Source organism: Chelon labrosus (genome assembly GCF_963514085.1).
Source record: "Chelon labrosus genome assembly, chromosome: 15".
NCBI lineage: Eukaryota > Metazoa > Chordata > Actinopteri > Mugiliformes > Mugilidae > Chelon > Chelon labrosus.
In genome coordinates, this window is record NC_140348.1 from 18,647,290 (window position 1) to 18,671,016 (window position 23,727).

The 23,727-nt window shown below is 41.6% G+C and overlaps 1 protein-coding gene across 6 annotated transcripts; it reads left to right on the forward strand.

The window, feature by feature from the left end:
• Nucleotides 1-282: 282 nt before the first annotated feature.
• golga4 (golgin A4) lies at nt 283-22,951 on the forward strand. 6 transcript variants are annotated; one of them, XM_084562174.1, is made up of 24 exons: nt 283-506; nt 1,868-1,942; nt 6,503-6,571; nt 6,663-6,989; nt 7,098-7,145; nt 7,237-7,293; nt 7,383-7,481; nt 7,658-7,805; nt 7,932-8,122; nt 9,371-9,454; nt 9,777-9,924; nt 10,005-10,183; nt 10,465-10,563; nt 10,666-10,821; nt 11,172-14,959; nt 15,071-15,192; nt 15,622-15,752; nt 17,040-17,126; nt 18,699-18,719; nt 18,835-18,903; nt 19,238-19,313; nt 20,958-21,055; nt 22,072-22,158; nt 22,259-22,951. In XM_084562174.1, exons 1-24 carry the CDS (start codon nt 429-431, stop codon nt 22,271-22,273), a joined length of 6,252 nt encoding a protein of 2,083 aa, XP_084418300.1. In that variant the 5' UTR covers nt 283-428; the 3' UTR covers nt 22,274-22,951. The 6 variants fall into 6 exon arrangements, with proteins under 6 accessions (XP_084418300.1, XP_084418302.1, XP_084418303.1 ...); XM_084562176.1 differs by having other exon boundaries at nt 18,702-18,719; XM_084562177.1 differs by having other exon boundaries at nt 15,622-15,689.
• Nucleotides 22,952-23,727: the final 776 nt, after the last annotated feature.

Consider the following 23,727-nt stretch of genomic DNA (forward strand, 5'->3'; position numbering starts at 1 on the left):
GAGCAGTAACTAAGTAATGTTCCTGTGACCAGCAAAGAGAAGAAGTACTTTCACACTTTTTTCAGCAAAAAAAAAAAAAAAAATAATCTGATGTATGATATCAAGTAATTGACATTTAATGTAAAAATACAACCAGCTACACATTTTCTGAGCTATATAAACAAACAAACAAAACATGTAGTTCCTTTCCTCCTCCAGAGGGGGCACTGTAGCTAAATCAGCTCACACTGGCCCTTTAACTCTGACGTTTCTCTAGTCTTCCACGTTGGCCGCACATGCGCAGAGAGCACTGTCACCTGCTGAGAATCAAGAGCGACGAGGAAGTCTAGCCCCCGAGTACTGGATGTCAGACTAAACAAAAACAGAAAACATCTCCGCGGCATAGTAGACACTCGCTCGTCAGCTGTTCGCTACGTCGGCGTGTCAAGATGTTTAAAAAACTTAAGCAGAAGATAAACGAGGAGCAGTCGCCGCAGAGGAATGCGCAGTCACCACAGCAGGCCCAGGTTGGTTGTTGTGGTGCTCGAAGCTAACGAGCTAAGCTAGCATCTGTTTACATTGCTGACGTGCTAGCCTAGAAATAGAGCTATCGTATCGTGTTGTATTGCTCGGGATTAGTAAATGGTTGTGTAACAATATCTCATTGACATTATGAATATAAGCTCTTAACATTTGTCCGCAGGGCCCTTTCCTCTCTTGTACATGTTAGCACCATACTAAGTCGTTTAGCTTTCAAACTTAGCTGTCTGTAGCTGCTGCTAGTGAGGTGCGTTCAAGAAACCTTGAAACGGGACAATCTAGTTGACTCTGGTAGAAACAAACAGCAACGACAACCAACCAACCCTGAACTTCTTTGTGGCCAAAATACTATCGAAGCCTTGCAGTCGACACGAAGACAGTATGGGCGTGTCTGTGTCAGTTTGTTTGTATTGGCTGCAAGAAGCTGTCAACTGGATTGAAGCTTTAAGTGGCGCTTGAAAATCCTTCCAATGTCAAACGTTTACCATTGTAATATATCTGTTTAAAAACTGAGCAAACATCCTGTTACCAAGATGGAAATGAAAGTAAATACAGATGCACAACTTCTTTATGTCCAGCAGCTTAGCAGTAGTTTGCAGCTTCCTACATTTGTTTACTGCTGCTCAGGTCAAGTCTTACCTTATGTAGTTGAATCAACAGCTCTCTCAGCTATTTTAAACCATCATTAAATATCATAATCTTCATGAAAATACAATTTAGTGCATGGCTGTTGTATTAGAAGTGAGTAGCCTCCTGAAATCCAAAAAACATCAAATCATCTTAGATGTTTGAACTTTAGTGTAAAGACTAGTTCTCCAGTGCAAACCAGTCACACAGGATTTGTGACATGTCTTTGGAATCCAATCTCAGTCCGAAAGACAGTTTACCTTCACTATAGAGTGATGTTGGTAATGAACTGGTCATTCAGGAAGGCCGTAAGCATCTTGCATCAACGAGTTCAATTTTTAGTGAGCTTTCTTATTTCTTTTTGTTGTGAGAGAGCGTGCCTTTTTTTTTACATGCATGCAGTGAATCTTCATAATATAAAAAGAGGCTGACTTTTTATTTGTTGGTCTGTTTCTTTTGGAGCAAAGAGCCACTTAAAGTTTGTTTGCTGTTCATGACTCCCATTGTCTTTCTGCTAAAGCAACGTGATTAGGTTCAAAGGTGAAGGCTAAAAATCAGTGGCATACAATGACAAGAAATGTGACAATAGAAAAAGAGCAATAATTATTTTACTGTTTATCATTAGAGTATGAAAGAAGTCCATAGTTATTGTTGAATGTAATCTTGGAAGGGTCATGCTGTAATAGTGGTTTTAACAATACTAATTTATCCACTTTAACAGATGGGCAGTGGAGACCGGCGCAGCAGCCAAACCCCTCCGTTTCCTGATGGCACGCTCACTCCAAGTGACAGAGAGGTGAGCATGGTGTCCGCCTGTGATAGCTATAGGTTTAATACGTGTCCAAACTGCAGCCTGCAGAGATGTCACATTCCCTCTCCAGCTTATATTCCAACTTCCAATCCAGCGTTTCCGTTAGTTGTCAAAGATCCGTTTTGTGTTTTCTTATGCTTAATGCTCCCTCATTAACATACAAGTGCCTCTTTGAACGCTGTGAACGAGTGAAACAAGTAGAGTCCAAGCTTGTCAGTACTTGTCCTCCTCTCAGATAAAGTTAAAAAATATATATAAAAACAGACACATATTCTTTTCTGGACTCCTCGCATATTGGATTGTGTGCTGTATCGCCTTAGGGTCTTTATTATTTCATGAGAACATATGGGCCAGACTAACACTGTGATTGTTAACGTTGCAGAACAATAAGGTATGGTATTTTTTTTTTTTATTATTTATTTAACTACATGTATTATCATGTCAGATTATGAAATCAGTATATTCAGGAAATTTTAATGTGCATTTGGCCAACTGTTACCTATAATGTGGCCATTTGTTGAAAAGCTTTGCTTGTGAAATCCTTTAAAAGCTTCATCGTAGCTCGTTCAATGCCACAATATTAATCTATATTATATGCAGAGCCTGCTCACCCACGGGAGGTTCTCATTTAAAGACTGTGTGAAGGGCGCGTCAATGTTGTAGAGCGGACCATATTTCAGTGAGTGTATGAATAATTGATGAATCCTCCTTTCAGTGTTTTTTTCTCTCTGGTGACTAGTTACCATATTTTGCCCCTATGGATAGACATATACATGTCTATGCAAGGCTTCTTTGATTGATTAGAAAGAGGCAGACAGGCAGCAAGGTACTGACTATGACTGTAAGATGATGCAACAGATTAATTATGTCTTTTCTAGAGCTTAGACATGGATGTTTGTTTTTCCATATTTCAACACTGCAGATCCCACACTGGAATAGTCACAGCCGCCCTTATGTTCAGGTTGCTACACTCCCCGTCTTCCCTTGTAACGTGGGCTCACGTGCCCTCAGCTTAGAAGCTTCATGTGGCATCGCTGCATCTTTTTTCACCTCACAAATCTCTTAACACTTTGACATCTCTGAAAGAGTTTATTTGATTGATAAAGGCAAATTTAGCCTCATTTTATAACAATATTATCTATATTGCTTGCAGAGAGATGCCAAACTGTTATTCATGACATTAATGTTGATTGAGTGTTTCACTTTTCCGCTTCTTTCTTATTTTTCTTCCAATTCATGTAGTGTCTCTCCCTCTGTCTCGCTCTCATCTTTCTCCTCTTCTCTCCATCCATCTCAGACTCACTCTCTTTCTCGGCCCGCCTGCTCCGAACAGGCTGGCATAGACACTCCCTTCAGCGCTATTTCACACTCATGGTGTTGTTTTTTCTCATTGCTCTCTGTGTTCCTCTCCTTTCCCCACCTCTTTCGTCCCGTTACTGCACTGACGGGGTCAGATGCTGGCCGGGATGATAGCAGAGCCCGCTTTTCTCTCTGAGTATACTATCTTTGCTCTGGACCATTCAAAACGACCCAAAACGGCCCAGGTAGCCAGTGTGGTGAGTTTGCCCTCACTTCCTGCCTCTTCCTCCTCATCTTTCTCCTTCTCCTCCTCCTGCTCCTCTTGCCCCGTTCCTTCCTTCCGTCTTCCGCGCCTTCGGGGGAACTGATAGAGGATTGTGGCCCATGTAGGGACAGCTTGTTCCCTGCTCTCTGTCTCCTGTTTGCTTTGGATTTAGCGAAACCAGAAGTCATCTCATGTGTAGGCTAACCCTGCATCTAATGGGAGTTGTGGTGGTCATCGTGGGATAGAAACTTCTGTGCTTTCTGCTCTGTGTTGGTTTATTGACCCACCTTTCAGTTATTAGAATCTGTCAGAATAATTTAATATAGCTCCTTCGTCTTTAGGAAACCTTAGTTGCTTGCCTTACAGACCCTTAACACCCTGTTATGTTGCCTCGTGGCCTTTGTTCCTTCTCCCCACGAGCCTGTCTGTTTATTTGGAGAGTTGACGCCTTCCTTTATGTCTTCCTTTTGTTAGTAGGTGAAATGTGAAATTTCGTGTAACTCTTCCAAGTAAACAAACAAAGCCAGTGCACTTGTGTAGCGCTCAAAAACTATAGGATGTGTGTTTAAATATGTGAACAACAAGATTACATTTGAACCAACCTAGTATTGTCACACAAATAACACACTTTAATATTAGGACTGCACCGGGAAAATGGAAATCAAACAGTCTCTACTTCCCTTCACATAGCTAGCCTTCACAAGATATATTTGATGTAACATGTAATGAACGACTATTACATTACCAAAGAGCCAATTATGTTAAAATGACCAGTAATTACAAGAATAATTAGGTTATTTTTGGGTATTATTTTACTAAACATGATTGTTTACTAATGCTAGGGGTTATTTCAACGTTTGAGCATATGTCCTCATTTGGACGGTCAAATATCAGTTTTCAAAACAGCCTCCAGACTGTGTAAACCTCACATCGGTTTTGTGTTTCAGTGAGTAAACAGGGTAAACAGAGCTTTTGCATAAAGCTCTGTAAGAGTCGGGAACTGTGTGGAAATTAATTTAAGAGCACCTTGTTTCCTTGTGTTTATCTCTGATTGTAAATTCTGATTTTAAATGCGCTGATTATAAAAGAGGAATTTTATCACAGCAGGACCGCCGCTTCAAAATGTCTTTTGTCTTCTTTACTGTTATCTGACAGCAAGAACAAAAGAATAGGTATTGAGAACACCTTTATGATAAATTCAGTTGCAGTAGACTGTGACCAGGCTGTGTATGCGCCTGTGAGTTGCCTAAGTTGCCGTGCTGATGATAGCTTTCTGTCATTTCCTACTTTTTCAATAATCCCGGATTTAGACGTCTGTATCAATGACGATATAGATCAGCTGTTGCCAATAATCAGACCAAGTCCCAGCCATGAAATATTGATGTTGTTAGCTGCTCCTTACCCGATGTTAACTGTGATGTGCTATTTAAAAATGGGACGAGGAAGCCTTGATCTCTGCTCTCTCTGTATTAAATGTAGGCTAAATATAACTGATAATGCTGCTCCCTATTTAACAGGCTAGTCTGAGACCTTGTCCTCTTCCATTTATATGACATCTGTGGCACTTTGTACAAGAGCGATTATATAAAGTAAGCATCAGATCAGTTCATTCTTGATCTACAGTCTGGAGAGTTTTGATGTGCTGCAGCCACAACTACAACAAGCGTCCTTTTCATCTCTTTGGATTAACCGTGAATATGTCTTCCATCCATTGTCATGTACCAACAACATGTTGATCCATCAAACAATTGCATTAAACTTGTGGATTTTCTTTTCTTTTGTTTGACATTTTTCTTTGGACTTCTTAACTACTTTAGATTTAGTTTCTCATGCATTTAAGTGAGAATTTTTTTGTGTAGTATGAGGTTGCTATACAGAAATGGAAACTCTAGTCTTGGTTGAGGGTTGTGTACTGTTGCATACTCTGTCGTATTTAGCGTGAATCAAAATAGACAGGAGAAAGAGTCCAGTTGTAAACGTCCATGAAATAAATACGTAAAACTAATGAAAAAATAGTGTTACAGTTTTTTTTGTTTTGTTTTTTTTACTTAAAAGTGCCCAGTGGAGTTTTCTATTAAACAAACTAAAGTTATGTTTTCAACCTCATAAAATATTTGCAAGTAATTTCTATGAGAAGATCCCTTCAATTTTTAACATCTGTGTTCACTTGTCAACAGTCTCCCTCTTTCTTACCTTTGCTAGCTTTTTGCTTTATACCCAAATGCTTAAGCTACCCTGTGCAGGCGTAGAAGAACAAACAAAGTGGAAGCCACTGATAAAAATATTGATTTATTAGTATTTCTAGTGGTCGGAATCTTCACATGGGACCTTCAATTTGTTTTAATTCCCATCAACCTGCATCCAGAGCATCACACTGCTCTGGCTCTGCGTTGTATTTCACATTTAGCTCAGGGATGACTACTGTTCCATGAAGAGGAAACATCAAATGGACCAGAAACAAGAAAGAAAATTGTGAATGTATGGAACAGTCAGCCAGAGGAAGGAGTAGCTCGGAGCTGGACGAGGGAGGAGGAGATTTGCTCACTCTGATCCTGCTTCTAACCAGTCAACTAAACCAACTAAGCTGCTAAATGTTCACTTACTGCAGTTTTGCCTTTGTGCTCTTATAATCCAGCTGCACACACACAGCGCTGCCCGGCATCTTTAATTCAAATACCGGCTCTCCTACTTGACTATAACTGTCTGTTTGTTCTGACCTTGTGGCTGTTCTGTAGAATATTGTTTTAACCCCTTTTTTTTGTTTATTGTCCGGTAGAGATGCCTTCTGTTATGTATTTAACCCCTCTGTTTTTTCCAAGTTGCATGAGGGTACCCATTGCCCCTGCATTGCTCCCAGCAATACTAATATTGCTCCCTCCAGAGTAATCAGGGAGAGCCATGCTGGGTGTGGATGACTAACTGGCCCAGGACAAGCTCAGTGGCACAGCTTTTCTTGCTCTCATTATGTCTTTTTTCTGCAGAGCGCCTCTAAAGGAGCTTCAAGGTCTCCAAGAGGTAGCATCAATGGGGATGGAAGTGCTTCTCCTCATGTATGTTCATTATAATCTTCTCCAAACTACTCTATTGTCTGCAGGTTGATGTTATAATGCTGTTGCATTTTTTTTTGTGTGTTCCCAACAGAGAGAGGAGCCGCAGTCATTTGCCCAGAAACTACAGCTGAGAGTTCCCTCAATGGAGTCATTGATTCGTGGTGGTGCCAGTCGGGCAGAAAGTCTGTTCCGCTCTCCATCTAAAGAAAGCCTGGTCCGAAGCTCATCACGCGAGTCCCTGACACCTTTGGGAGAAAACGAGTCGCCGGGTGCCCCAATGTACGATCCGCCCTCAGATATTGAGAGTGAAGCCGAGGAACCACCAGGAAGTGCAGAGTCTCTGTCTAAAGAGCAGCTGGTGCACCGACTCCTCAGAGTGGAAAGGAGTCTGGGGAAGTACAGAGGAAAGTACTCGGAGGTGAGAGTCTGACATTCATGTTTTAAGTATGTCAACCTATATAGTCTGTAGCGCATAGTAATCGACCCATATAACAGTTACTTATTAATTAATTTCTTTTTCATGCAGCTCGTTACTGCATACCGAACAGTACATCGAGAAAAAGAAAAGACGCAGGTAATTCTACAATGTTGGCCAGTATTTTATTATTGATGTGATGGATTATAGACTGGCATTTTGACCAGATATTCATTTATGTTCCCCACAGGCCATCCTCAGTCAGAGTCAAGACAAAGCTCTCCGTCGGATAGGGGAACTACGGGAGGTGTGACTACATGTTATGAATGTCTCTCTAGATCAGTTTTTTTTTTTTAAATTTATTTTTCTTTAATTTAACGATTTAATAATGTGTAGGAGCTTCAGATGGACCAGCAGGCCAAGAAACACCTACAAGAGGAGTTTGATGCTGCACTGGAGGAGAAAGATCAGATGATCACTGTTCTTCAAACTCAAGTGAGTGTGCTGATATGAAGATGATAGCTTGGAGATTTGTTAATGGGGTGTTGTAAAGCTGCACAAATAGCATTTAGGAAGTATGCATTTATGTGCAGAAATTTAGTCTTTTGTCTGTAATTTCAAAGAGACTTATTTCTCTAACTGTGTTTTTAATTAAAACATTTTTCTGTAAGGTCGCTCTATTGAAGAAACGAGTGAAGGGGGTCCCTGATGGTGAGCTGGCACCCGAAGGTGAGGTCCCCCAGTCTGAGGCCACTGAAGACTCTTCTGCCACACAGAGTCCTTCTAAGGAGCATGGAGCAGAGTCTGAAGGCACCGAGGGTAACCACATGTCTTTAAAATATTTACATGTTTGCACTTGGCAAGATGAAGATACTGTAAAATATCTCGCATTTCTGTTTTGGAAACTTACTTTTTAAGCACAGAATTGTGTTTTATTCTGGACAGCAGAGGGCAACAGTGATCCTACAAAACTTATGGAGGCTCTGCAGAAGAGAGTGAAGAGGCAGGAAAACCTGTTGCAGAAGTGCAAAGAAGTGATGCGTACACACAAGGAGCGCAGCTCTCAGCTGGCCAGTGAGAATGAAACTCTGCAGGAGCAGCTGCAGGAGAGATTACAGGAGCTGGAGAAAATGAAGGTGACTAACTTGTGGATTTATTCCGTTACCAGAGAGAAACCACAATCATCCTGTAATAAAAGTTTATTAAGTAATATATAAAATTTTCATTTTATAAGTAACATATTTTCAAAAGTAAGAATTACACAGAAATTTGAAAATGAAAGTCTCTTACTTCAAAACTGATGTTGCGGTAAGATGCAGTTATGAAGATGTTTGATTAAAATGGTGCTGGACTGAGAGGCTGCAAGTGATTGAGCAGTGTGTTTAGGGTAATTAATGCTGTGCTATCAAATGCCTGCCAAAGTCTTTATGGTCCACTGATAATGTGTCTCCATTATCTCTGTGACACAGTGGATTACTGCGGTTCTCAGAGTCCGAGCGTCCAAATTCCCTGGCTGAGCTCCAGAGCGAGGGGTTCAAGTCATGTCAGCGTGACACGACTGAACCATTGATTTCAAAACATTTTGCTTCCGTGGTATGATCGGCTTGTGTAGTTTGTCCACGGCCATTCTGATGTTTTGCAGCATGTGATAAAAAATGTTTGCTGTTACAAAGACAGCTTGTCTGTGACTGTATGTTGATTGACTTGCTTTCATTTGTTGCTATAATGTTGGTGTTGATTCTGCTCTAAGCTTGGGAACAGGGCCTGTTTCAGGGGAAGCAGAGGTTAAAAGGCGTTCAGCCCTCTTAAGCAGCATGACGGCGTCCTGGAACTGCTGGGCCGTGCTCATCCCCTACCTCAGACAAATATCCCATAAAACTCGCCATCTGTGTACGATTCCAGACTTTTAGTTCATGGAGTTTTTGAATTTACCATGTACAGTTTGCTTGGCAGATGGGCAGGTCTTGGCTTCTCTGTTTATTTACTGTAAAATCGTACATTCTTAAATTTTCTGTCAATCACATGGCTGCATAGACTATCTTTCTCCCACATAACTCAAACAAACTGAGAATTATAGTCAGCCCAGCATTTCCTGTTTAGTAACCGCTGTATAAACTGTGATGGCACAGAGACATAACTATGACATGCCGCTGCTGCAGCACTGGGCTGTAATTTGGGTTGTCTTGTTGGTTTAGCTGGGCTTCTGTACACCCTTTGGTGACTCGTCTTGTGGGCGAGGCATCCTGGGTGGTGCTCACAACATTTTGAAGTCATCTGACCAAAACATGTACAGGATATGAGTAAGATAATCAAAAGGGTGTAAAGTGGGAGTTATGCCACTTTGATTTGTAATTGTGTCAAATTTTTTATGTGTTTTTATAAAGGAACTGCACACGACAGAAAAGACCAAGTTGATCACTCAGCTGCGTGATGCCAAGAACCTCATTGAACAGCTGGAGCAGGACAAGGTGGGTGTAGAGTGTCTTGGACTTTAGTCACATTATGATTGAAGGTTCTTCTCCTTTGAGTGAGACACATTGAAGTCCCATATTGTTCCTCTTAAACTTTGACCCCTACTGGCTCTGGAGGATGGACAGCAGCTCTGGAGATATCTGTGAGGAATGCTGAAAGCACTTAAAGTCAGAAACAATTACTGGCACATGGCTTGAGTTAGGGTGTAAAATGCAGAGATGGTACTTACTAGGTCATCCTCTTCTTCAGTGTTGATACCTGTTGTTCAGTCTGTACGTTTAAAAAGCTGATGTTCTTTAATGGGTGACTGTTTTTCAGGGCATGGTCATCGCTGAGACTAAGCGGCAGATGCACGAGACACTAGAAATGAAAGAAGATGAGGTCGCGCAGCTTCGCTCCAGGCTTCAGCAGGCTACTGCCCAGAAAGAAGAATTGCAGGAACAGAAAGAAAAGGCTGAGAAATCAGGTGAGTGTAATCTTTGTCTGAAATTGTACAAAAAATAAAAAAATCTGGATATCCTAATGATTTTTATTTTTTTCTAAAAGCTTTTGAAGAACTTGAACGAGCTCTGGGTGTAGCTCAGAGGGCGGAGGAGGCCAGAAAACAGCTGCAGGTTCAGCTGGAGGAGCAAATGCAAGCAGTTGAAAAGGCCCATGAGGAAGAGAGGAAGACTCTGCAGCATGAACTCACACGAGTCAAACAGGAGGTGGTCACCATCATGAAGGTCAGAAAGTGACGTCTGCTGAATAATTAAGAATTTGTTGCGTCGCTGAAGAAACCATTAGAGCATTAATGTAACTGGCCTCACCCTACAAGTTGTCTTTGGTTGTGTTTATATGAAGATGACGTGTTATTAACAAAGGTTAAAGCCGACTGTTATTACCAATCTCACCAATTCAAACTATTCCACTGCTTTCACAAAAGACATTGCAAGGCAGATGTATTTTGTTTTGTGAACCGTACTGTATTGATATTTAAACTGTATGTTTTGTCATTTTTAATTAGAAATCAACAGAGGAAACTGTGGCTCAAATGGAAAAGCTTCACAGCCAAACGTTGGCCGCCAAGGAAGACGAGTTAAATGACAGAATCAACAAAGCGGTGGTGGGTGCCAAACGTTTTCCTTCCTTCCTTCATTCATTAAATAAAAGCGACTATTGAATTAGATAAATATTGTTGTAATTTTGGAATGGTTTTCCTGATTAGGACCAATGCAAAGAGGAGTTTGCACAATTGACCAAGGAGCGAGAACAACAGGCGTCTCTTGCTTTAGAGGATGCAGAGTTACAGAAGACGGCTATTAGGACGGAGGCTGATAACAAGGTTAAAGAGATACAGCTGGAGCTGGAAACTGCAAGAACTGTGAGTCTTTCTAACAACGTATTCACTTGTGTCGTTGTGACGTTCAAATGGTATTTCCTTTTTAATTAATTTTATGTGTTTGTTAACTCTAAACTGTACCGAATATGCACACATGGATTTTTACAAGCCCACAGGCAAGTGGTGAAAGATTTATAGCGTAATGCATTATAATGGAATATAAATAAACTGATAAATTTTTACCATAATTGTACGCCTCACAAACAGGCCTAAGTTTTTATTTCACACACGCAATTCTCCAAGCTTTTGGACAGACCCATTGTTACAGAAATATTTTAATTATCGACTTGGCAACTTTGTAGAATTACTAACTACGTGTTCTGTGATTGCAGAGGATTTTGGAGCTGGAGAGTTCTGTGGTCAAGGTCTCAGAAGATGAATCGAGTCTCTCCCATGAACTTTCCAGTCAGCTGGAGGAGCTTAAGAATAAACACAAGGAGCAAATCTCTGCATTAGAGGAAAAGCACCAGGAGCAGCTGGAAAAGCACAAGGGCACCTTAACCCAGCAACATGATGCTGCTCTTGAGGAGCTCAAGGAAAAACACAGAGTTGAAATGGAGACCCTTCTGAAAGATAAGGAGCTGCAGTTCCAAGCACACGTTGAAGACATGAACCAGAAAACGTTGGAGAAACTGGAGGCGAAGCAGGCTGAATTGGAGGCACTTTCTGCTGAACTTTCAGAGCTATTGAACAGTAAACAGGTTCTGGAGGAGAAGCTGGTGGCAGCTGAAGACGCCAATAGCTCAGCTCAGCAGGAGCATGAGAAACGGTTTCAAGATCAAGTGTCAAAGCACGATGCAGAGCTTGCACATATCAAACATGAGCATGAGAAGTCCCTTGGAGGTATCGAGAAAACGCTAAAGGAGGAATGTAATGCTCTGAAAATTGTTCTGAAGGAAAAGGAAAAGGAAATTAAACAACAAATCCTCAAAGAGAAAACACTACAAGAGGAATCACATTCAGCTGCACAAGCCTTAGAAGTCAAGATGAAGGAACTGGAGGAGCTGCAGCAGAGTTTATCACAATTCCAGTTAGAAAGTGGGAGCTTAAAGGAATCTAATGCACAGTTAAGTAAGATGTCAGAGGATCTTAATCAGTGTAAGAGAGACTTGACAGATTTGGAGCAGCAGTTAGAAGTAGCAAAGAATGACTGTCAACAAAAAGAGAAGCTGCTGCAAGACATAGAGCGCCAATTACAAGAGACCAAGAATGAGCTTTCAGAGAAGGATAAGTCATTTACTGCAGAGCTGAACACTAAGATCGAAGAACAAACACGCCTCAAGAAACAGCTGGATGATGAAAAAGCTGCCCACGAGAAGAAGCTGAAGAACACTATAACCGAGATGGAAACAAAGCTGAAAACGCAGGAAACAAAGATGGAAAAGTTCAAGCAGAAGGCCAAAGAAATGCAGGAGAACTTCAAGAAGAAGCTCCAGCAGAATGACGAAAACATGAAAAAGGAGCTTGCAAAGAAGGAGGCAGAGCTTCAGCAGAAAGAGCAGCAAGTGCAAGAGAAAATAGTTGAGATGTCCCAAAAAAGTTCACAAGGCCTCAGCAGCGCAATGTCTGAGCTGCAGGCCAACCATAAAGAAGAGCTGGAGAAGCTGCACACTACCCATAAGAATGAGATTGAGAAGCTGGAGCATCATTGGCAGGAGAAGTTAGGACAGCAGGAGGAAGAATTAATGGAGAAACATTCACTCTTGCTACAGGAGAAAGTTCAGGAAATGGAGGACATGTCTCAGCAGCTTAGCAGAAGCAGAGCTGAGACTGAGCAGGTATTATGTGAAATAAAAAATTTAAAGGAGGACCTGGCTATTCGAGAGACCACCGTGCAGAAGTTGCAAGAGGAGCTTAATGAAGCAGCGGTTAAGCTTGAAAGTTTGTCTCAGGCAGAAGCGTTGCTGAAAGAACAAGTGGAGTCGGCAGAGAGGAACCTTAACCAGGCTCTGAATGAGAGAAACACCCTCCAAGACAAGCTGAACACAACAGAGGAAGAGAGCAGAGAGAAGCTGAAGAGCTTGACAGACAAGCTGAATGAAACAGAGAAACAGCTTGAAGCACTGGAAGGTTCCAGATGTAAGGAAAGTGAGGACTTGCAGAGTAAATTTGAGGAAACTGCCGTTCAGCTACGAGCCAAGGAAGCAGAGTTCCAGCAGCAATTAATTTCTATCATCAACCAAATGGACCATTACTGTAAGGAAGTTCAGTCTAAAGTGGAGTGTGGTGCTGATGAACTCCAACAAAGAGTGGAACATAGGGTGAAAGAGCTGAAAGACAGACTGCTCTGTAGCCAGGAAAAGGTAGGGAAGCTCAACAACATCATCCTTACTAAAGTAGATAGAAATTGCACTTTAGAGGAGAGTCTTCGCCAGCAGGTGGAGGAGAATAAGAATCTATGCACATCACTAGAACAGATGACTGCTCAGGTAAATGCTCAAAAGGAGCAAATAAACGCCTTAACACAAGAGAGGGAGAATCATTCCCTGTCCGTCAGTGAGCAAATTCAGAAAATCGAGGAACTGAGTGAAGCAAACAGAATCATATCGGAAAGTCTGAAAACAAACGAGCTGCATATCACAGACTTGGAAAGTGTCGTCAGTGACTTGAAAAAACAGCTTGCAAGTAGCATGCAAGAGAAGGAGGAAGCCATAAATAATCTCAACCAGCAGTATGCAGAGGAGAGGCAACGGGCTGCTGCTCAAATGGAGGAGACCATTGAGAGATTAGAGCAGGAGAGAAAATCTGCTTTGGAGCAAGCAGATGAACTCAGGAACAGCTTGTCTGAGTATGAGAACAAGTTCAGCCAGAATGACAACACTATTACGTCTCTGCAGCAAAGGTTTGAAGAACTGGAGCGAGAAATCTCTGAGAAGAATGAAGCTCTGCAAAGGTTGACAGCGAGTATTGACAATCAGTCCATCAGCAAGTCTGAGATGGACCAGGTGTTGAGTGAGAAGGAGCAGAAAGTAAGTGGACTTACCTCGGAGCTCGAGGGTTGCATCGGTCGACTCGCCGAGCTTCAGGAGCAGTTAGCCTTAAAAACGAAAGAGTGTGAACAGCTCTCATCTGACCTCAAACAGCAACACAGCATCAGGGAGAACGAGAAGAAAGAGTTGGTTGAGCAGCTGCAGCAGACCCAGATGCAGTGCGCACAGAACGGTAATTTGGAGCAAGAGATGGTAGAAAAGATACGCTCCCTTGAGGAAGACAACCTGAAGTGGAAGGACCAGCTTGAAAATCAAAGGGAGGAATTTGAAAAGATTAAAAGTGAGATTATCAGGAGCAAAGAGGAGAGTCTGAAGGCAGCCGAAGAGAAGTTTTCTGCAGAGAGCACACGGAAAGTATCAGAGCTGAAGAAGAAAGCTGAGCAGAAAATCAGCCAGATTAAAAAACAGCTGACCTTGCAGCTGGAGGAAAAAGAGCAGACGGTTCAGGCTCTTCAGACGAGCCTGGAGGAAATCAAGAGCAATGAAGCATCTGGCAAAAAACACACAGAAACATTAGAAGAGAAAACAAAAATGCTCGAGGAAGCTCTTGTCAAGCTGAAGGAAGAGCAGGAGAAAAATCTTGAACAGATTCTGAGTAATGAGAGGCTTGAGAGAGAAAAGTCTTTGGAGGAGTTGAAAGTCATGTACGAAGAGAAGTTGATCTCACATCAGAAAGACTCGGTTCAACAAGGGGAGCTAAACGAAACGGAATCCGCGCTTCACGTCATAGAGGCAAAGCTAAAAGAAGTAGAAGAGCAGAATGGAAACCTTCTTGCGGAAATAAATCGTCTGAAAGAGGAAATACGCGAGAAGGATGCCCAGCTCGAGCAACACCAGGCAGCTATGAAGCAGGTCCAAAATCCGCTGGAACCTGACACAAAGGTGGAATGTAGCAGCGTACAGCAAACCAAGAGCGCCATGGAAAACGAGATGGAAAACCACTCTCCCATGCAAGAAGGGGGTGAGGATTCTCTCAAGGGCAAACTCAATCAGATGAAAAACGAGAAAGAGAAGATCCACAAGGACTTCACCAGGCTGCAGAAAGACATGAGGCAGCTGAGGAAGGAGCACGAACACGAGCTGGAGTACATGAGGAAGGAGTTGTCGGAGGAGAACGAGAAAAGGCTAAAGTAAGTCCCTAAAGCCACGGTAATGTTCAGATTCTACGTTTGTTATATTTTCTTGTCTGTAAATGTCCTTGTGGTGTCGATGTTAACATAACTTACTATCTGTTCTAACAGGCTTGAGTTAGAAGATCTGGAAATGAAGCACAACTCCGCTATGAAGCAGTTATTGCGGGAGTTCAACACACAGATGGCTTTGAAAGAGAGGGAGCTGGATTCATCTGTGAAGGAGACCATTGGTGAGGCAAAAGAAAAAGATTTGCCATTCATCAAATTAAAGTGACAAGATTTACCAGCATGAGAAATGAGAGATTGAAATCGTTTTCGTTTGCTGTGGTCACATTTCAGTAAACTACGCTCTGCTTATGTTTTTAGGCACTGATGTAACTCCCTCAGAATAGAAAATCAAAGTGAACATGATTGATGTTCTTGTACAACACTTTGCTAGAATGACTACATGGAAACATTATGCTTTTTTATTATTTTTTTTTATCTTGGCACTGAGCGAAACAAAATTGGAAAGAGTGCGTCTGAATTGCCATGTCGTGTCCTCCGTGTTTAAATCATGTCACATTCCAGATGGGACGTGAGTGAGCGGTTTGGGATGTGAATTTGTTGCGCCTGTACTAAAGCTGGCGTCTTCCTTTTCTCTCCCTCGACACGCACAGAGAAGGCCCAGAGTGTCGAAGCAGATCTCATCAGTATCCATCACGAAGAGGTCAGTCAGCTGAAGAAGGTGATTTCTCAGAAGGAGGATGATTTGCACAGAACGGTTCAGAAATATGAACAGGTTTTACAGGTACTGTAAAAAAAAACAAAAAAACAAACCAAACGGGTAACTTTCATTTTCATCCAGAAGTACAACCATTTTATGGAGAGGAGAACCCTAGCATTCTGCTGTTTGGTCCCTACCTTCCTTCATTCCGGTCATTCATAACGAACGCAACAAATAAAATAATCTAAATTAAATTGTAGTGAAATAAAAATCAGCACAATAGCAGCAGTGAACTCTTATTTGTTGTTTCACCCTAACATTCATTCACCCCCCCCACAATGTCTCTGTTCTCCACTTGAGATCTGCTGACTTTATATAAAGGCCTGGACACACCAAACTAACATTAAAGTACTACTGGCAACAATACGTCATCTGTGTCTGTACCAAGAAGTTGCACTTGAACAACCCTCAAAAACTAATACAAATGCACAAGGCACAAGGTATTTAAATGTTTAGATTAGAGGAAGATGTAGTCTCTGTGTGCCCTCTTGACCGTAAACAGTTGTCGGTTTGGTGTGTCACAGCCTTTAAGCAGACGTATTCAAATACTCACTTCATAAACACCACCTACACCGATCAGCCACAACATTAAAACCACTGACAGAAGAAGTGAATAACATCGACCATCTTGTGACAATTCAGTGTTCTGCAGGGAAACTTTTGGACCTTGCATTTGTTTGGGTGTTACTTAGACATAAACCACCCACCTAGACCAGACCAGACACCCCCACCCCATAGCGATAATAAGGTGTGAGCCTGACACAGGCACACACAAAGAAAACAGTTTAGGAACAGTTTGAAAAAACAAAAAAAACATGAAGAACAGCACAAGGTGTTGACCTGGCCTCCAAATTCACTAGTACCCAACCTGATCAAGTATCTGTGGGACACACTGGCGCAAGCCTGATCCACAGAGGCCCCTCCCCTCAACCCATAGAACCCAAAGACACCATAGGACACCCTCAGAAGGCCCATGTCCATTCTCTAATGAGTCACAACTGTTTTGGAGGCACAATATTGGGAGGCACAATATTACGCATCGATATTGGGAAGGTGGTCATAATGTTATGCCTGATTGGTGTATATCACACATTTTTAAGCATTCACAACTATCATTTAGTAAAACGCAGATGTGGTAATGGATGTCACGTGTTCTTTCTCTTTACTACTGACTCACTCCTTTACTGTCTGTAAAAAGGGAGTGGGGTCTCATATTAGACTGATCTGACCGACATACTTGAGCTGTGATTCTGAGACGATACATAGGAAATGACTCAGACATTGTTTTTTTTTTGTTTTTTTTCCCCTCAGAGTCGAGAGGAGGAGATGGGAGACAGAGTGTGGCAAGTTCAGAAACAACTTGAGGAGTTACAAGCTAGAAGCCAAGACTCCTCTGAGGTACTAGCATTTCTGACTCACTATTACATATTCACCAGGTCGTCAAACATCTGCAATTCCTGTCACATCTGGTTGATGTATGAGGGACAGTTTTATGTTTACGCAGATGTAGAAATTCATACCTGTAGCTGTTAAAAGCCATTATACACGAGACTGGAGGTTTAGATTAAATTTATATAGTAACTCTGTTGAAGTCATAAGTCACTTCAGACTGGCTGCGTTGAGTAACAATGGCTGCATGAAGTCATTCTTTCTCAGATCCCTTCTGGGAAAAGGCCGGAGTCAGATGGAAGCAGTACTACTTTTGAATAACGGCCTTATCCAGATGCTGTTTTGTGTCGATACAGAGCTTTTCATATGCCCCATTTGAGAGTTCACAACCAGGTTAACAGACGTAGCGCTCATGGCTCATCTTCTTCTCTGGGTTGCTTCATAATTAAAGGATTCCGTCTTGGAGCTCAGGGGCAATTTGCTTACATACTTTGCTCTGATCAGTTTCCCTCTCTGGTCGTGTGGCGGCTCTCCAAAACTCGCCGGATGCTGTGAAGCTCGTTTGAATCACCCTGGAATGCTCCCCCGCTCCGAAAACAGAGATTGTGAGGCCTCAGCGAGCCTCAATCCCTGTTCTCAATTATCATCGTACGAGGTGATTCTGGGCGATTTATACTACAGGAATAGTTGCATGCAAGATGTGCGTACTGGAGAGGGGCCATACAGTGCTCCAGGGATACATTTTACCCGTGTGTTGAGGTGCCATGAGACCCCTGCAGTGGTTCATCCACCTTAACACACGTGTTCAAATGCACACAAACACAAAGAATTACTGTATGCTGCTCTCTCAGCTGCATTTTTCCCAGGTGAGGTAATAACTTAATGTGTGGATTGAATGGCTCTATGCTCAGGGAGGCCTTTCCTTACTGTGGGCCTCAAAAAACATTCTTCTGACAGACAGTGGGTCAGTGTGTCTCACTAAGGAGCAAGAAAGACTGTTCAGAGGTTCTCCACAGACCAAAGTGGACTTAAACAATCTTTGAATCATACTGTGTGATTAAAGGATCAGGCAGGCGATGTTCTGCTTTTTATTTTGTAGACAAAAAAAATCCCAGAAATAGACAAACCAGATGTTGGTTCGTCTCTCAGTACTTACTGATTTCTGTCTGTGGCTTTAAACTCCAGTCCCACTCGCTCCTAGATATTGTAAATCTTTGAAACAGCTCATAAACACAGACTTTCAATTTTAAATAAATGTGAAATCATTTTTTGTAACAGCTTGGTACTTTTAAAAAATGTTATGCAAATAGGACTGAATTGCCTTTTTAGTTTTAATCTGATGTATAATAATAGAGATTATATTTAACCGAGCTTGTCTTAAAATAAGGTGATGAACTCGTATGTAATTAGATTAGCTGTGGTACGATACGGTGGGATTTATTGCGATAGGATATGGTGCAATGACATATAATGCGATTCAGGACGATATGGTACCATTTTTGATTTTATTTTTTTAAAGATTTCATTTCTATTCTGTTTTAACATGCATTATATTCTCTCTTTTTCTTTTTTTGGACACAGAAGACCACAGAGGAGCTGCAGGTATGTTCGTTGTCTTCACTGTTTCTGGAATTCAGATAATTTTATTTCCTCAAAATTCAAAATAATCAAAAAATAAATAAATCATCTAACAATCTTCCGTCCTTCTCAACTTCAGGCTCAGCTCGCTGAAAAGACGACTCTTCTGAGCGAGGCCCGGCTGAAGGAGCAGCAGTTTGTGGAGAGGGTGAGCGTCTGCTCCTCAAGGAGGATAAATGAACAGAAAATCCATTACAGCGTATTCCCATGATTCTGTGGCCTCCAGCGAGAGCGGCTACTGGTCTCCTGCTGCATCAACTTAATTACACAGCACATCTGTTTACATTTGGTTTAACCCCATAAACAATCAGAGCAACGCCTCCCACAGTTTTCTCACACGCATCGTCATTCTCACACACCAACACAATGCTAATATCCCAATAATCAATTAGGCTAATGCATAGAATTAACCCACTGGGGTCAGTTTTATTTTCTTTCCTCCTGTAATAATCAGTGCATGCTTGTGTGTTTCTCCACGCTAGATTCACTCGCTCGAGGACAAGATTAAATGTTTCCACCGAACCACTGTTGTAACTCATCTCGGGAGCACATTCAAAGGTAATGTTAACACCATGAATCGCTTAGTTCTGCTTCTTGGACCAATTTCCTTTTAGAGCAGCGCGACAAACAGGACACACACAACACTTGAAGGCAGGACAATATCATGGGAGCGCGGGTTAACTAACCTTTGTGTTGTAAAAAGGGATTTTAACATGTAACAAATGATTACATGATGCGCTAACATCGGTAAGATCTTAGACATAAAACACATGGATTAGAGGAGGGACAAGAGACCCCGAGTGTTGTCTGGTTTAACTCTGATTTTGACTACATTTGGGCCAACTGAGCATAATTTTAGGCTTTCTGGTTTAGATAAGAGCTGTGGTTATAATTAGGGTTTGGTTAAGGTCAGAGTTAGGATTAAGGGTATACATATAACCGTCGTGGTTAAGGCTAGGGTAAACCTCTAGGGGCCGTCTGTAAGTCAATGCACTATCCTCAAGTATATCACGACCCAAACATGAAGTGTCTGTGTGTGTGTTTTTCAAGAGATTGAGTCCTCTTAAACCTTTCCTGCTGGTGTAATAAAGAGAAGTTGCTGTGAGAAGGAGGTTGGGGGGGCGGTGAAGAAGTCATCCTCGGATTTAATGGCTTTTGCAGATTGTGGCCTTAACGTTTCCTACACAGAACCCTGCAGTGCGAAGACGTATTGAATCCTCCATTTGCAGCCCACATGCTATCATCCTAATACGTCCTGCATTTTCACAGGACTACAGTGCACATTAGTAAAACTGTCTTCCACTCAATCATGACTCTGTTGAGCCTACTTGAACCACCCAGATCTGTGGTTTCGGGTAGAGGGCTGATCAGAGGGCTATCTGGTTTCACGTCTGTAGCCGTGTGATAGGTGCGATTGTAGGCTCAGCTGGGGCAGCACGGGGTCAGGAGGACAAAGGCTATGGCATTTATTGGTCACCCATTACTCCACAGGGGCCACTTTGAGATCAAAGAGTTGTTTGGACCTCTCTATCACCTTTTACTCTTCTCCTGTCTCATGGCCTGTCTCGGCACACGCAGGGATATTTGGTGATATCTGAGTGATTATTTAAAGAAGAGCAGAAAACAAGTGGGTGCTGTTCTGTAATAAAAACCTGAATGGGATATTTTAGTGGTGAAAGCTACAGCGTAAGTGTTACCAAACTGTAACACAGTCTTTCCCATTCACAATTTTCAGAGGGATTAATGGTGTTATAGCTTTGGGCAACGAATTAAGACGTTCATTCTTAGACTTCCGCGGTAATAGTGCTTGTGCTGAGCCTCGCCGCTCGTTCCCATGCTCATAATTAGTGTTTAATTTGAACAAATACCTTGTGCAGAAGGTGGTGTTGTATTTGGTTGCTAAGACAAACTCGACTCTATGGGTGTTTTTTGTGTTGCCAGGGGTATTTTGTGGTCCTAATAAACAAGAGACAAAAAAATAAACCCTACATACACAAACCAAAGTAGCAATGTTTTGAGAAGTGCATCCAGATTTAGATCTCAGTAGCAGTGTTAGTGTTCAGCGGTGTTTAGTAGCTCAAAACCAAATTTTGAGCTACTAAATCTCTTTTATCAGAGAGACCACATTTAATTTAAGAAATCAGGATAATTATTGACTGTTTAAACTTTACATATGTCTTATAATATATTCTGTATGTACAGATCCTGGATTCAACACCTCTGATGCCTTCTCAGAACCCGCTGAGATGGAGTACCTGAGGAAGGTGCTGTTCGAGTACATGATGGGACGGGAAACAAAAGTATGTTTTGTTTTTTCCTGCATTGTCGTACAAAAAACAAACAAACATGGAAATTGTGGGGGGAAAAAAAAGCAGATGGAGACAATTTATTGTCCTGCAACAACAGTGACCACAAAACTAGATGGAAAGAGAGCAATGTATCCAGAAAACAACAAAGGGACACAGTCCTCCGACACAGAAAGGCTTATGCTAAAACAGTGTGTGTAGAACATACATCAAATCATCTATTAGGTCATTTATGTCCCTAGAGTTTATGTTTTATTGCAGCCTCCATCTTATTAAAGGTAAAACATCGGCGAGGGACATTTATTATTATCTATACTGGGCAGTCTTATAGGTCGTTTTATATAAAAACATCAGAGGGTGAGTGAATTATACCAAACTAATAAAAACCACTATATTGAAAATGTAGCCAATGATATTGGAACATCAGTGAACTCTGTCTGCCTCACAAAACATGAGACCATTTGGGACGCCATATAAAAGTCACATTGTGTCCAGTCCTGTTTGTGATAATTAACAGTGCTCTCGCTAATTAATAGTGCTGTTGACATGGTCCTAAAGTCAGCGGGATTTTCCCAGCTCCTCAGCAAACAGTTGGTCTTTATAGCAACATGGCAGACCTCCCCTGCGTAGAGGATGTCCCCCAGGCTGCCTGGGAGCACATGCAGTTTGCGTGACGCAGATTTGCCATTTAAAGACATGCTGGCCTTGTTTAGTGTTAGTGGAGCGGTTAGGTTTCCTACACAGCAGCCCTGTTTCTGATTATCCCCTGTGTTTATGGGGAAATGCATGTTCCCTGGCAGATAGGCCTGGAGTTGATTATGCAGATAATTTTCTTTTTTTTTTTGTTCTCGTTGGGCTTTAATCGTCTCAGAACGAGTTTCATTTGATCGCATTATGGTGTCAAAGATAAGGGTCGGTGAATGGGTTACTGAGAGGTTTAATGACAGCGACCGCTAGGGTGACTTTCACAGCCTCTTTTTGAAAATGCTTTTCTGTTTCATCATCTGCAGACAATGGCCAAAGTGATTACGTCCATGCTCAAGTTTCCTCCTGACCAAGCGCAAAAGGTTCTGGAAAAAGAAGACACAAAAGCAATTGTAAGCATCTGTTTATCTACTGAGCATGCGTGCATGAGCTCACATCTGCACTCGTAAATCGATCAGAACTTGAATTAATCTCATATCTATCCATCCGCAGCCTTGGTTACGATGAGTGTGTGAAGGATTTGAGTACTTCTGGATGAAAAATCTGCTGCTGCTACTGCTGCTGAAGGGGAAGACTGCCATGGATTTTATCAAACCCTCCTCTCTGCATTTGTTGTCATTTTATGTGTGAGTGTTTGTGTGTGTGTGTGTGTGTGTATGAGAGCACACTACGGGGCATAAATGGGTGTGTGTGTGTGTGTGGTGCAGTGTGTGCATACATGTAAAGGTATGAGGGAAAAAAAAAAGAGAATTTGACACAAATCTTCCATAAATCCAGTTTCACTTTGAAGATAGGTTTAATTTATATGTTTTAGATGATGAGAAATGATTTTCCTTTTGTTTTAGAATGTGTTTATACGGATTGGCTTGTGCAATAAATGATATCACATATTGATGCCGACGGTCAGTTGATTTATAGGTTTCTGTGTTGTGCTGTCGTCTGAATCGCTTCCTCTGTAAAACTGTAAACGACCCTTTAACTGTGCACTCGCACCACGTTAAGATATCGGCCTCTGGACCTTTGTTTGTTTGGCACAGCTTTTCTACGCTTTATATTTTGACACTGACAGGAACCCCAAAACACAAAGACTGTAAATTGTATTATGAAAATTAAAACTGTACTATAAGGGCACTATATGACTTGCTATACATTTTCAGACTAACAAATTAAATCTTATTTACAGAACTACTTTTGTCACTCCTTTATCCTTATCATCATACAGTGTTTTTGAATCTTATCTCGTTACCTGGTTTTACATTGTTGAAGTTGTCTAGCGTCTAGAGGACAGACGGTAATGTGGTAATAATGATAACGTGGAAAGCAGACATCTGTCACAACAGATCTAGGTGTCACAAACTTTGAGTGACCTTTATTTGTTTCTTCCACAACAAAGATGCAAATAACACATGAATTTATTAAGACAGCCTCATTTAACAAGAATCTGAATAAACTTCCTTGCGTGATTATCTGGACACATACAAGGAATCACATTCTGGTTTTGTCTATCAATATACTTGAATAAGAAACTGACAACTCATCGCTAAAAATATTGGAAAATAAAAACTCAAACTGAACCCACTACTTCTGAGAAGCTGATTATTCTCACTGGCTTCCAGGCTAACAAGCTCTAATTTGTTGTTAATGCGGAGAAACCTTCCAAATCAAGCATCTGAATTTCCACGCAGCCCTCTTGTGCCAAACTGCACGGGCATCATTCTGCACTGAACAAAATGTCCGAACAAAACCAAATGAGGGAATGCAGAACGTAAAACGGTGCAGGAAACAACTGTAGAGCAGGATACAGCTATGGATACACAACTAAACATAAGTATATACAGCTCAGGTTGGTACAGTATGGTGTAAGTATGCAGACTTTGAATACTTACAGACTGGAGACTGGAATACTGTATGGAAGTAGTGTTGGTCTATACATAGAGGTGATTTATGTGCATTTATGAGAG